At 50.4% G+C, this 13,676-nt stretch overlaps 1 protein-coding gene across 1 annotated transcript; it reads right to left on the bottom strand.

Annotated features, from left to right (window-relative positions):
* Positions 1-1,027: 1,027 nt before the first annotated feature.
* Positions 1,028-12,936, bottom strand: LOC142784623 (uncharacterized). Its single transcript, XM_075883054.1, has 2 exons — positions 11,761-12,936; positions 1,028-1,081 (listed from the first exon to the last, which is right to left on the bottom strand). The coding sequence occupies exons 1-2, from the start codon at positions 12,934-12,936 to the stop codon at positions 1,028-1,030; spliced, it is 1,230 nt and encodes a 409-aa protein (XP_075739169.1).
* Positions 12,937-13,676: the final 740 nt, after the last annotated feature.

The raw sequence follows: 13,676 nt of genomic DNA on the forward strand, positions 1-13,676 counted from the left end.
CAACCGTATACTGTAGCTATTACTTTGTGTGTACTTTAATTGAGCACAAAGTACTACTCAGAGAAAAATAATAATGCTATAAAATCCTGCTACCCGCGTAACTGGCAGTAAAATATGTAAGAAAAACTCCTTGAACAATTTATTTCGCACAACTCTTTCTCCAAAACAGCTAGGTGAGGGCAAGTACAGCATATATATATAATACAAGGCCATCGAAACACACAAACAATAAGCCACACTGTACACAATATGAGTGAAATTTGTGTACCAACTATATCAATAAATTTGGAGAAAACTTGAGAGCCAAATTAAGAAAAAAGTAAAACAGTTATTCGCATGCAGTATTCAGTTTGATCAGTTATTAGTTACGTACACTTGCGAAGTATTAGTTGTCAACGCAGAAAAACATCTTAAGGAAACACGAACTCTCCCTGGACGTAATTCGCTCGTAAAGATGTGATACATTTTTCAAAAGGTTTTAAATGATTCCTATTATGCTTGACCATAAATATATACTACCTACTGGCCTAAAACCAATTCTCTGAATGCAGGCATTTTCGTCTTTTGTGATGATCAAATCAATATGAAAACCTTTTCCAATACTGAAGACTGCTTTTAACATCTACGTTCACCCTTATGCAGCATACAAAGTGGACGACAAGCCAACAATTGCGCGTGCAGATATTCGCTTCTAAATGAAGGCGTAACATTAAGCTTTATGCACAGTTTTTAGATACCACCGCACTATATTGAGCCTCCACATAAGTTCCCTCCGAACGTGCAGAAAATGTGACCTTACCAACGGTGCATAAGTATTATTATTACCTGTATGATATATTTTGATATGTAGCCAATCTACCGATCTAATATCACAAAAAGTCAGCGCTTACTCAGATATCTGAGCCATTGGGCCTCATTCAATAGTAGCGATTGGTTTCGTTTCTGGAACTTAGTTTGAGCACTGTGTTCCTATGGGGCTCACTTCACAATCTGAGGAGCCTACGTCAGTGTATTAACGCCGAAAGACTTATTTGCATAGGGACATGAAGATCTTCTGGAAATTCTGGGCAGCAATCTTTATCTGCAAAAAGGGAAAACGAAAGATTTCAGCAATTGAGCGTTAAAGCAGCAAAGCGAAAAGGAACTTAGCTTCCTCTAAATTGTGCTTACTGACACAAGCTTGTAAGGAAGTGTTCGAAAATCTAAATTGCCTTTGTTGTGTTTTGCTGTCTATCTCTTTATTTTCATAATAATACAAAAACATTACATTCTGGATGGTCTCTAGGGCTAAAAGCTGTAATGAAACAGCTTGACTGAGACCCAGAAGACCAGTATGCATGACAATAAGTGACAGCTAAATATTTTCGCACTAAAAATGTACAAGTCATGATCACACCTGGTGGAAAAATATTTACAAAAACAAAGCATATATCTACATCTGTACATACGTAACAGGGAATTATTTTGAATGAACACACTTCTAATAACAAACAAACAATAACAGAACACTCGAGTTTATTTAAAGAAAAATTGTAGTACAAGAAAAAAAATGCAGCAATAGTACACCTGTAATTTTGACCGTAAGCTACACGAAACAATAATATTCACACATATATAAGAAAACAAAGCATGGTAGGTAACCATACATAAAGAAATGCAGTGAAATAGAATACTGCATGAATAAAATAAATTGAAATGTATGAATACATTGGTAATCCCAAAATAGTTTACATAATGTCTTTAGCGCCAGTTTATGTAGATGTTTGTGCTTGTTAAGAATACATGGGAGTGGGTATAATTAAACGACTGAAGTTTATAGTCGGTGCGAAAGTGCGGTATAAGCCAGCCTTCAACATTCAGAGTATTGATGGCGAGATGGTTACGTTGAAGTGCAGCCGTAAACTCGATAAATTGTTTACATGAAGAAGGACATATGTAAAATCATCGCAGGATGCGGAGGTCTTTGCAGCTTCTTTGGCTGGAACGCGGTAGAACTTTTCATATATGTTTAAAAATACATTCAAATCAAAGTATCCCATACACACCCACCTGCACACACACACACACGCGCGCGCGCGTGCACGCATACATGAACGCACGAACGCGCAATGACCCATGAATCGATGTGAAGTTGTACAATATTTTTGACGCAAAAAATTTAATGGCAGCCGCCCCGTTTTTCTCCCGTTTGAAAAATCAATGTGGGACTTTTCTGACGTGCAAAACGACAGGACCATTAAAGTGCCTTCGCCCTAACGCAAGATCACGTTGCAGTTCATTATCGTGGCCTCTAATAATGAGAGACTTGCCCATCTCGAAGCCAATGACTGGAAAATGTTTGAAGGCTATCATTGGTTCCTTCACTTCTTGAGCAGTACAGTACAGGACCATTAAGTATTCACACAAAAATGCTCAGTACTTGACAATCATAATCTAAATATGTAGAAAGCGATGAGTCATAAGTCCTGAAGGATTTATTAAACCACCGGGTAGCAATCTCTAGGACGATGCGTCAGTCGTGGCTGGCTCTCGAGAAGAGAAGAAGCACGCCATCTTCTGTTAGATGCGGAGCATCTTATACTCGCGCCTTGTAGTGCGCCGTCCGCGCCGTCCGCGCCGTCCACACCGCTTCTCGAACATTCGACAGCTGACGCGCGCGCATGCGCCGTCGCGCCGTCGCCCACTCTTCCACCATCTGTGCATCCCTTCCTCCTCTACACACCGCGCGCGCTTCACTCTTCCACCATCTGTGCACCCTTCGTCCTCTACACACCGCGTTCGACATCTACAATTCTCCTGATTCTCCAGTGGACGCGCATGTGGCGTCGCGCTTCGAGAACATTCAACAGCTGACAGTGCATGCGCCGTCGTGCTGTATATATACTCAAGGTCGGCGCTCGCTCGCTCAGTTGCCGCTCGTCGGTTGGTTTGTACGGCGCGTCGACGTCCAAGGTCGCGGTGAAATGAATTCCAACGAATCCACAAACACAATGATCGACGTCCCTTCGACCAGCGCCGCCCTTTCGCATACGTGTGTACGTGTTCACTCATTTAACACCCCCTCCTACAACCACGTTAACCAATTTAGCCATTGACCCAAGTAAGTCGCAATTTAACACCCCATTTCACAACCACGTTAACTAATTTAGCCATCGACCCAAGTAAGTCGCACTTACTTGGGTCGATGGCTAAATTGGCTAAACACCCCGTTAACCAATTATATGCTCCGCATCCTCCTCAGTGTTCCCCCGAGGGAAGCTGCGGGCAATTTTTTATTTCCTCCAGATTGAGAGCCGCTCTTTTGTCTCAGCCACCACATCGCCATCGCCCAAACAACAGCATGTTACGTCGACTAGAGCACTTGTTCGTGGAGGAAGCGTCACGCTCTTTTCAGAAATACGGGGTACGTCGACACGCCTTCCGTCATTCTGCACGTTGATTGCTCGCTGGGCTGAGAACGTGACGCGGCGCTCTTGCAGATCAATGATAGCTCCATTTTCCTGTAGAAAGTCAACTCCCAGGATGATGCCACGGGAGACGTCGCGTAGAACGAGGCAGCTTGCTACGAATGTACACCCTTGGATCTGTACTCTAGTTGTGCAGGCACCCAGTGGAGTAATGACGTGGCCACCAGCTGTCCGAATCTGTGAGTTATGCCATGGCGTGATGGCTTTCTTCTGCCGCGTTGTCAGTTTCCCGCTCATTTCGGAATAGTCGGCACCGGTGTCCAATAAGGCATTAACTGCACAACCATCAATTGTCCCTGCTATGTCAAGTGAAAGTCGGCCACCTTTTGCAGCAGTATGTGATGACGGACCAGTTTCTGTACGGGTCTGCGTTGATAGGAGGTCTTCAGCGCTTCGACGTTCAGCGACCCCGCCCCCAGAGGTCACTTGAGCTAGTTTTCCCGGCGGGGGCTGGGAGATCGTGTGGTAGAATACCGCTGGGGCGTTGATGAAAATCGCCTTGGTGATGGAGAGCGCGACTGGCGCCCGGCAGGCGGTGCACGGTGCATGCTGCTGGGGGAGGTAGTTTTCGATTTCGCGTGGTCTCTGGCCGTAACGGGGTGGCGGTGAGTACGCAGAGAAGCCGCGAACCCCAAGACGGCGATATGGGCACTGGCGGTACAAGTGATCAGCTTCTCCACAGTGAAAGCACAGAGGCCGGTGATCAGGTGTGCGTCAAACATCAGACTTCCGAGGAGACGTGCGCCGATCATCGATGTGCTGAACTGGGGGCACCGAACGATGAGCGACAGGAGTGCCAGGGACAAAGGGCAAGGGCGGTGGTGTGTACGTGCCTTCGTAGTACGGTACGTGCTGCGCTGGCTGGAGTGCAACAGCAGGAACAGGATGGACGAGTAATGGCGGCGATGCAGCAGGGCGTTTCAAGGCTGCCGCGTAGGTTGTCTCACGGCGGTATTCAGCAGGAACTGGTGCAGCTGTATCAGGAGGCAAGGTGTTCCGGAGGGCCTGGTGCAGCTCATCCTTCATCACAGTTTCAATATAGCTAACCGTAGGATGAGGTGTTACACTAGCCTTTTGCAACTCTTCACGTACTATATCACGGATTAGTTCACGTAGACGGTCGTTGCTGGTTCTAGTGGCGGTGAAAATGTCGGCAGTAGACATGCCACTGACTTGCCTGTCGTATTGGTTGGATCGCTGCTGCAGCATTTTTTCTATTGTCACGGCCTCGGACAAGAACTCCACGACCGTCTTCGGAGGGCTGCGCACGAGGCCGGCAAAAAGCTGGTCCTTGACACCGCCTATCAAGTCACGCAACTTTTTGTCCTCCGTCAGTCTTGAATCGGCCCGTGTGAAGAGGCGCGTCATGTCTTCGACGTACGTGGTCACAATTTCGTTTGGCAACTGGACGCGGGCCAGAATAGCTCGTTCAGCTCGTTCTTGGCGATCAGCACTGGCATAGGTCTGCAAAAGTCTACGATAGAATTCGGGCCACGTCGTCAGCTGCTCCTTTCGGTTTTGATACCACGTACGTGCCCTGTTTTCGAGATAGAAATAGACACGACCCAGTTTCGCCACGTCGTCCCATTGATTCAAGGTGGCTACGCACTCGAAGTCCGCCAACCAGTCCTCAACGTCCTCGTGCTCCGTGCCATGGAACGTCGCCGGTGCCCGTGAGCTTTCCAACGTATAGCGGTTCGACGTCGTGCTTCCCGTGCCTGTTGACGAGGTTTGCACCGAAGCGCTGGTCATGTTTGTCGACGTGGTGGGAGCAGTATCGTCGATTTCCGGAGGCAATCCCCTGATTCGGCGGCTGGGCCGATGCGCGGGAGTATTGATTGGCACTGGACTCGTATCACGGCTTCCTGGGGGGTCTGCAGCATCCGTGAGACTACCCAGCACCTCCACCAATTTTTCACGATCAGTCACAAGTACTGAAGAATTTATTAAACCACCGGGTAGCAATCTATAGGACGATGCGTCAGTCGTGGCTGGCTTTCGAGGAGAGAAGAAGCACGCGATCTTCTTTTCTCTCCAGATTGAGAGTCGCTCTTGCTGTCGACCCACTACGTGCTGGTGGCAATATGTAGAAAGCGGTGCCCTAGAAGGTATTTTTTTTAAATATGTTATTGCGAGCACCTCCTAAAGAATTCACATTACACGACACGGCATCACACACAACAATCACACCAAACAACGCATCAAACACCAATCTGCACACTATACCCTGTTATCGCAGATGCTAAAATACGTAACAATAAATTCACTTTTCGTGGTACAAAATAGTTCGCTGCACACTGGAAAGACTGCTCAGGCCAGCCAGTCATGCCGAAAATGCTTTTATATGGTGACTGGGAATTGTTCTAATACACCCACGTGGGCCATCCTAGGGAGCGAGCGATGTCATTTATTATTGTTTCCGTAAAAGTCACTGCTTACACAGCAAATGGTAATGAACAGAGTCTACGGTTAAGCACACCAAATTGGTTTAGTATTATTTTCGTCGCGAGTGTTTCATTATGTTCAAGATTTCTCGGTGGGCTCCATTTGACAGCTGTTCATGACACGCAAATTATGCTGCTGAAATACGATTACGTATTTATCCTTCTAGTTACTCCATGCCTGAACCTTCTTCGTTCGGTTGTGGTTCAATAAACGTTCAAGCCACTCACAAAAGACTAAATTAGAGAAATAGAGACTAATGGCGAAAAAACCGCAAGACTTCCAGATTTGTCGTTCGTATGGCCACTTTTTCATAAGCAATGTAAATTCTCATCACTTTGTTCTGCGAAGCAGCCGTCAAGCAAACTCTCACAGTATCCGGAACCGTCTACAAACAAAAAATAAACTTCCAAAAACCAGGCACATCCATCAGCAGAAAAAAAATGGCGATGGATGTTTGTGCACCTACAGTGAAGCAGGCGTGAGTGAAGCTCTGTAACCGCTGATGTTCAGCCGGTGAAGAGGTTGTCGGTGAGCATGCTTTTTTAGGGGCTAAGCTCCTTATAGAGGCACCCGTTCGTCCTCGTAGTATGCAACAAATATAACATTTTGACCTCCAAAGAGATGCCGGTGAGAGACTTCTTCTGTGCGTTGTTGAACAATAAAAATAGTGCTCAATGTACATGTCAGTGTCTGCTAATGGGGAATGAGAGACAGAAGCATTCGGCTTTTAGTTAACGCGCAGGCTGCGATCACCATTAGCAGCCATTGGCATGTACATTCAGCACTATCTGACAAGAAAGGGTTGCTACGTTATACTCGCTGGGTGTAACCTCTTTAGCTTTAGAAAAGTTTAGCGAGCGTTGAGACGCAGTGCCATAAGTACAATAAACTTGTATATACCATGAATGAACTCGAGGTGGTTAAAAATGGGAAGTAGATACGAAGCGCAAGCCGTAAGAAAGTAAAAGCCGAATTCTCCGCCTCTCATTTCCCATTAGCAGCCATTGGCATGTACATTGAGCACTATCTGACTGAAAAAGTTTGCTACGTCATACTCGCTGGGCGTAACCTCCTTGGTTTTCGAAAGGTTTAGCGAGCGTTCGGCCGCAGTGCAATGAATACAGTGAACTAGTATATATCATGAACTCGAGGTGGTTAAAGGTGGGAAGTGGATCCGAAGCGCAAGCCGTTAGAAAGTGTGCATGTGCCACCTCTCGCTTAGTCTTTGGAATGTCCGCTGGATGGCGGTGCTTCTATATGGGGAATATATGATGAAAGATGCGAGATGGTGGCACTTGGAGTGTTGAATAGATGGACGAACGGACACATAGACAGATGCATGGATGGACGCATGAACGGACGCAGGGGCGGCTGCATGGACGAACGCAGGGACGGACGCACGAACAGACGCACGCACGGATGGGCTGATGGACGCATGGACGGTCACACTGACGGACGCATGGATGAACGGAAGCAAGAACGACTGGACGGACGAATTCTCCGCCCCACTCTCCATCATTCACTCCGTGGATATGCTGCCATTTTTTTTAATTGATTGAAGATCCGCTGCACAGATCTATGAAGGCTCCACACTTATCATTTCCCGAACGCCATTTTCGCGTTACTGCTGCTGAAAAACATTTATTTACAGATGTTATTTACAGGGAGGGTGGGAACGGTCCTTAAGGGGCCGCCCCGTACAAACACTAGGTGGGCTCCCTCTTACGGGAGCCCATTGGCGTTGGCCGCGGCCCGGGCACGCTCGACCAGGGCCCGTTGGGCCGTCAGGTCAGAGCAGCCGAGCAGGGCTGCCTCCCAGTCCTCCCGCGAAGGGTTGGGTAGTGGGGTAAGATTTGGGGTTTTTTGGCATGCCCACACCATGTGGAAAATGTCAGAGGAACTTTCCTCACAATGTGGGCACTTCCCCGTGCAAGCGGGGTCAAAGTGTTTTATGATTGCCGGGCACAATAGAGTTTTAGTATAAAGGCGAAGGAGGATTCGCTCCTCCGCCTTCGTGAGGCCCTTACAGGGTTTAGGATAGACGTTATGGCCGGATTGATAAAATTGTGTGATCTCCTTAAAGGTGTAGGCAGGATTGGGTTCGAGTTCCGGATCGGTAGGGGACGAGGATGGTGCCCGGAGAGTGAGCGCGCGGGCAGCGGCATCGGCCGTCTCATTACCATCGAGGCCCGTGTGAGCCGGAGCCCATATGATCGTTCGGTGCGCGGGGGCACCTAGGTAGCTGCTGTTCTGCAGTATTTTATAAGCACGGTACGGAATGTATCCCTGTTCAATATTGCGACAGGCACCCCTTGAGTCGGTGATTATGACCCTCGAGTCCTGATCTGCGGCGGCTAGTGCGATGGCGATCTCCTCCGCGTGCGTAATGTTATGTGCACGGAATGTGAGTCCGTTTACAACGGTGTTTTCGTGGACGACAGCAGCCGTATACCAACCACCGTGGTGCGGGCCGGAGGCGTCCACGTAGAATACCCCGAATTTGTGGCCGTAGTGTCGAGCCAAGGCTTCCGCCCGCGCGAGGCGTCGGCCAGTGTAGTCGTCTCGGGTCATGTTAGCCGGAAGAGGGCGCACGTGCAAGGAGTATCGCCAAACTTCTGGAATCCGTACGCGCTCTTCCGTGTGTATTGAGTGATTGATGTGTAGCCGGGCAAGGAGGCGGCGACCCGACGGTGTTTTAGAGAGTCTAGTATATTGGTTTGTCAAGTGCGCCTCTCTCAGCTCCTTGAAGGTGTTCACCATTCCCAAGCCCAAAAGGCGCTGGTTAGAGGTGCTGACAGGAAGGTCGAGGGCGCGCTTGTAGATTTTGCGGAGAATGACTTCGAGTGCATTCTCGTCGGATTTGCGTAGGTGGAGGTATGGAGCCGAGTACAGGACTCGGCTGGTTACAAATGCATGCGCCAGCCGCAAGGCATCTTTGCATCGTAACCCCCCGCGCTTGTTGGAAACCCGGCGGACCATCCGGCCCACCTGGTCCCCCACCTTACGCAATTTGGCCAATGTTGTGTCTGCTCTGCGATTTTTGTGTATAAAAAGCCCCAGTACTCTAATCTCATCGCGTTCGGGTATTGGTCCGCTGTGAAGGGAGAGGTCGATCTTTGCGGTGCACTTTGGTGAGGGGCGTATGTGCACGAATTCCGATTTGGACGGGGAGCACTGAAGGCCGCAGCGACGGGCATAGTCATCCACGATGTCCGCCGCTTGCTGCAGGCTTGCCTCCATGTCTCCTGCCGAGCCGTGTGACGCCCATATGGTGATGTCGTCGGCGTACAGCGCATGCTGTATGCCTTCGACTTTCGCCAGCTGAGCGGGGAGTCTCATCATTGCCACATTGAATAGGAGGGGCGAGAGGACCGCTCCCTGCGGAGTCCCTCTCGTGCCTAATCGGTAAGGGCCGTGTTCAATGTCCTGAATCCGAATGTATGATTGTCGGTCAGTGAGGAATTGTTTAATATAGTTGAAAGTGTTTTGGCCGCAATCCACCTGTGAGAGATGTGTTAGAATAATTTCGTGGGTCACGTTATCAAAGGCCTCCTTCAAATCCAAAGCGAGCACAACTTTGTCATTCAGGGGATACTCGACTGGATCGAGGATCTCATGGTCGAGCTGAAGCAAGACATCTTGCGCGGACCGGTGTGGGCGGAACCCGAACATGGTGTCTGCAAATGCATTTTTGCTCTCCAGGAACGCGGACAACCTGTCGCGCACCATCGTCTCCATTAATTTTCCCACACAAGAAGTAAGGGAGATGGGGCGGAGGTTGTCCGTGTTAATGGCTTTGCCCGCTTTGGGTATGAAGGTGACCAGGGCGGTCTTCCACTCAATTGGTAGGCTTGTTTTCCCGATCCAAATGGAATTTATGTAGGCAAGGAGCATGGTGTAGGCCGAGTCAGGAAGATTGGCAAGTAATTTCACAGTAATTTTCTCCCTTCCCGGCGCCGTTCCTCGCCTCATTTTTGCTAGGGCTGCCTTCAGGTCGTGTAACTGGAACAGTTGATCCAGCTCCGCGTTCTCGGTACCTGCATACGAGTACGCCGGCCCTTGGGAGTCCTGCTGAGTGCATAAATATTGGTCTCGGAGTTTACATGCCAATTTGGCTGTGTCTCCGTCGAAGCTGTGAAATGCTCGTTGCAGATGCTTTTGTGTCTCTGTTCGAGTTTGGGTCGGATCAATCAAGGCGCGGAAGAGGCGCCAGGTACTCCGGCTGGACATTTGTCGAGCGGCCGTGTTGCAACGGTCCACCCAGTTAGAGTCAGCGAGCTGGGCCGCGTACTCTGCTGCTCGCTGGGTGAGCTCAGCGATGCGAATTTTGAGCTTTCGGTTGTGTTTTTGCCGGCGCCATCGGCGGACGAGGCTGCGCCGGGCCTCCCAGAGGTGAAGGAGATGGTTATCCACCGCCGGAGTCGCCTCGGAGAGTTTAATTTGTGTTTCTGTGGAGCGTAATGAGGAAACCAGTTGCTGGGACCAAGCATGGTATCCTTGCTCCTCAATGGGTGTCGAATTGGCGTATATTTGCCGAAACTTAGTGTAATCGGGTAATTTTGCCTCTCCGTAGGGTCTTGCCAAAGGGTAGGTGCGAATGGTGGTGTTGAGTATGCAGTGGTCGCTGCCGAGGGTCTCTTCAGTGTTGACCCAATCCGCATACTGAATGTTTTTTGTGAGGGTAAGGTCTGGACATGTGTCCCGGGTCACGGAGTTACCCACGCGAGTTGGGTAGGCAGGGTCGGTGTGAAGAGTTAGGCCCAGCGTGGACATAAGTTCCGCCAATTTACGTCCACGTTTCTCTTCACGTGCATACCCCCAGAGTGTGCTGGGGGCATTGAAATCACCCACAATCACCAGAGGGTCCCTGCCCGCAGCCTTTAAAGCGCGGCTAAAAAGGTCTGCGAATGTAATGTTGCTTAGTTTCGGTGAGCAATAAATGCTTAGCACGTGCAGTGGCGGGTCCTGTTTACGCAGCGGAAGGAGTGTCACCATCACGTACGAGAAAGCTGGCTTAAGGTCGAGATCAACTAGGTTGGCCGTATAATTTTTGTGCACGCAGATGCAAGATAAAGGGTCCTGCTGAAACGTAGTATAGTTTGTGAGTGTGGCAGCACTCCCTGGCTCCTGGAGGGCTACCACAGCAGGAAGGTTTTGAAATGCTGCGAGGAAAAGCCGGAGGTTGGCGCGCTTAGTGTGAGCCTTAAAGCCCCGACAATTCCACTGGGTGATTTGGATGGGAGTGGCCGTATTGCATCGTGGGGACTTCCGAATTCTAAGGGAGCCCGCCATGGTCAGTGGAGTTATCGAGCGATTGCGGTGGCGGTGCTCCCGAGCCAGCACTCGCGGGGAGGGGGGTGTCCTGAATTCCGGAGGCGGAGCAGCTGTCATCATCCTCAAATTCGATCTGTCGTCGAAGCGTTTTAGGGTACCGGCCAGACACGTCCTTAATTGGGCCGGCTCGTTTGGTGAAACGCGCAACTTGTTGGGCTATCAGGGTAGGGATGGTTTCTGTCATTTTAGCAATGGCGGCATTTACAGCCGCTGAGATTTGGGTTTCGAGGACAGTTATACGGCTGTCCATACGGACCTCAAGGGTGTTCACACGAGCCTCGAGTGCGGCAACCGCGTCTGCCGCCCCCGCCCCGGTCTCACTCTCCATTACCTCTACTGCGGGGGGAGGAGGAGGGGAGACTAGTTGGGTCTGTTTGGCCTCGGCTTCCGCTAGTCTTTTCTGTAACGCTTCGATTTGTGCCTGAAGTTTGACAATAATATTTTGGTCGGCGTTACGCGATGAAGAGGGGATGATAGGGAGGGATGAGGAGGCAGCTCTACCCGTACCACCCACCTGCTTTCCGTTTTTCACGGTGTTGGCCCATGGCCTGGCTTCGCCGCATGGTTGCGCCGTCGGCTGCTTTTCGGTTCCTCCAGTAGGGGAAGCGGGCTTGTCAGTCTTGGCGACTTCCCGGCGTGGTGGCTCACTGGGAGTCTGATCTTTGCGCCGTTTCTTGGACGCCCTTTTGGACTTTCTGCCCTGTTGTGCGGCCACCTTGGAATTACGGTACTTGGCCGTACATGCTCGAGAGTTTGTGGCGTGTGCTCCACCACACACAGAACATACGGGTACACATTCATGAGGGGCCCGCACCCCCTCCTCCACAAGCGGAACCTGCTGTCCACACAGGCCACACGTATCCGGTCGTGGGTTGGGACAAGTGTCCATCCGATGGCCGACGACACCGCACTTGCCGCAGGCCGGGATCGTCCGGTAGTAAGGTTTGACCGGGATCAGCATTGCGTCGTAGTGAACAAAGCGTGGCTTCTCCTTGCCGGCGAAGATTACACGCGCCTTGTTCGATGTGCCAAATTTACGCACCTCGACGATGGTGCCTGACCTCCAGCGTACGCTCTCTCGGAGCGTCTCCGTCGTATCTGTGTTGCGGACTACAATAACTCCGTGGCAGACATTGCTACCATCTTGTCGCAGGTACCCGTTGAGCAGAACCTGCCTGTGCTCGATGTTTACCACGAAGTCCCCGATCATTTTGTCCGCCGTGTCAGGGTCCGGGGTGTAAATCACGATCAAATTTTGCTCTCTCGATGGAATAACCGTCAGCGTCTCAGCTCGCTTGGGCCCGAGGTATGCCTTAAACGCAGTCCCGTACCAGTTCTCTGAGAAAGCATCATGCAATGAGATGCACTCTCGTGGCTTTACGACTATTACATAGTCGTCCGGACTCGGTTTCTGAAACGGGCGAGGCTTCCATTTGGTGAGAAGTTTGCCCTTGCGTCCCACAGCGCGCGAAGCGGGAGGCTGCGTCTTTTCAGCTGGCGTGCCGGATGCCGAAACAGCGGCGGACGCCGCCTTCTTGGCGTTGGCTTGCGAGCGGCGTTCCACCGCGTCGTTGAGAGCTTGGCTCCGAAACCTCGGTGAAGAAGCAGAGTTTGGCGTTTCGGAAATCGGAATCGTTTCCCACGTCATGGCATGCGGGTCGTATCCACGCTGCATGAGAGTAGCGTCCATGTTGCCTCGGAAAGCCGCCCCACGCCGCCGGGCGTTGGCGTCGCCATTTGGCCTAACGGCGTCGCCAACGTGGTCGGGTGATGATCGGCCGTAAAGTTGTCAAAAACGGGCCCACCTGGATGACACTGGTATCCACGTGTTGCCTGTGAGTAGCCGAAACGATTGATGCTGGTCTTGACGGGGTACTGTGAAGTTGCCCGTGGTTCCAGCCGAAAATCAGCGGAGCCGAAGCGCAGCACGTCCTACATCATCGCGCGCTTGCAGCGCCCCCATTTTCGCGTTAGGCGTGCTTTCTTCAGTTGCAGCAATAAAGTCGTTTCGTAATCAAAGAACAGTTGCATGGGAGAGACCTCCTCCCCGATGCGCATAAGCTACATAACTGTAACATGAGGTGCGAATACGGCAACGCTTTGTCGTCGTAAGTGAAACAACCATCAAATCACGCCGTTCGGTAACTGGAACAAACATTTGGGCTGCATTGCAAATGTTGCGTTCAGCTTAAGTAAGCAAAAACTAAAAAAAAAGCTGCCGTTCCGGATAGCCCCCGCGAAAGATCTCTGATGCACGTAACACTTTCGGCTGTTACGGCTAACGTGTGTTTACGACTGCTTTATCTGGAACGTATGTGGAAGGTTAGAAGCGTAGTAACCGATATGTAGAAAAAGAATATAGCCTACTTCATTACAGGCGCACTTAATGCCTACCGACCTTGGCTTCACGCTGCATAACCATACAATAGT

This window comes from Rhipicephalus microplus, unplaced genomic scaffold (assembly GCF_043290135.1).
Source record: "Rhipicephalus microplus isolate Deutch F79 unplaced genomic scaffold, USDA_Rmic scaffold_15, whole genome shotgun sequence".
Classification (NCBI taxonomy): Eukaryota; Metazoa; Arthropoda; class Arachnida; order Ixodida; family Ixodidae; genus Rhipicephalus; species Rhipicephalus microplus.

What these genes read in the sequence shown, in the direction of transcription:
- LOC142784623 (XM_075883054.1), bottom strand. Translation starts at nt 12,936, where the DNA reads ATGGACGCTACTCTCATGCAGCGTGGATACGACCCGCATGCCATGACG. An exon ending in CCGTGAAAAACGGAAAGCAG is followed by an intron (nt 1,082 to 11,760) that starts GTGGGTGGTACG and finishes CCCTTTTTGCAG; the next exon opens with ATAAAGATTGCTGCCCAGAA.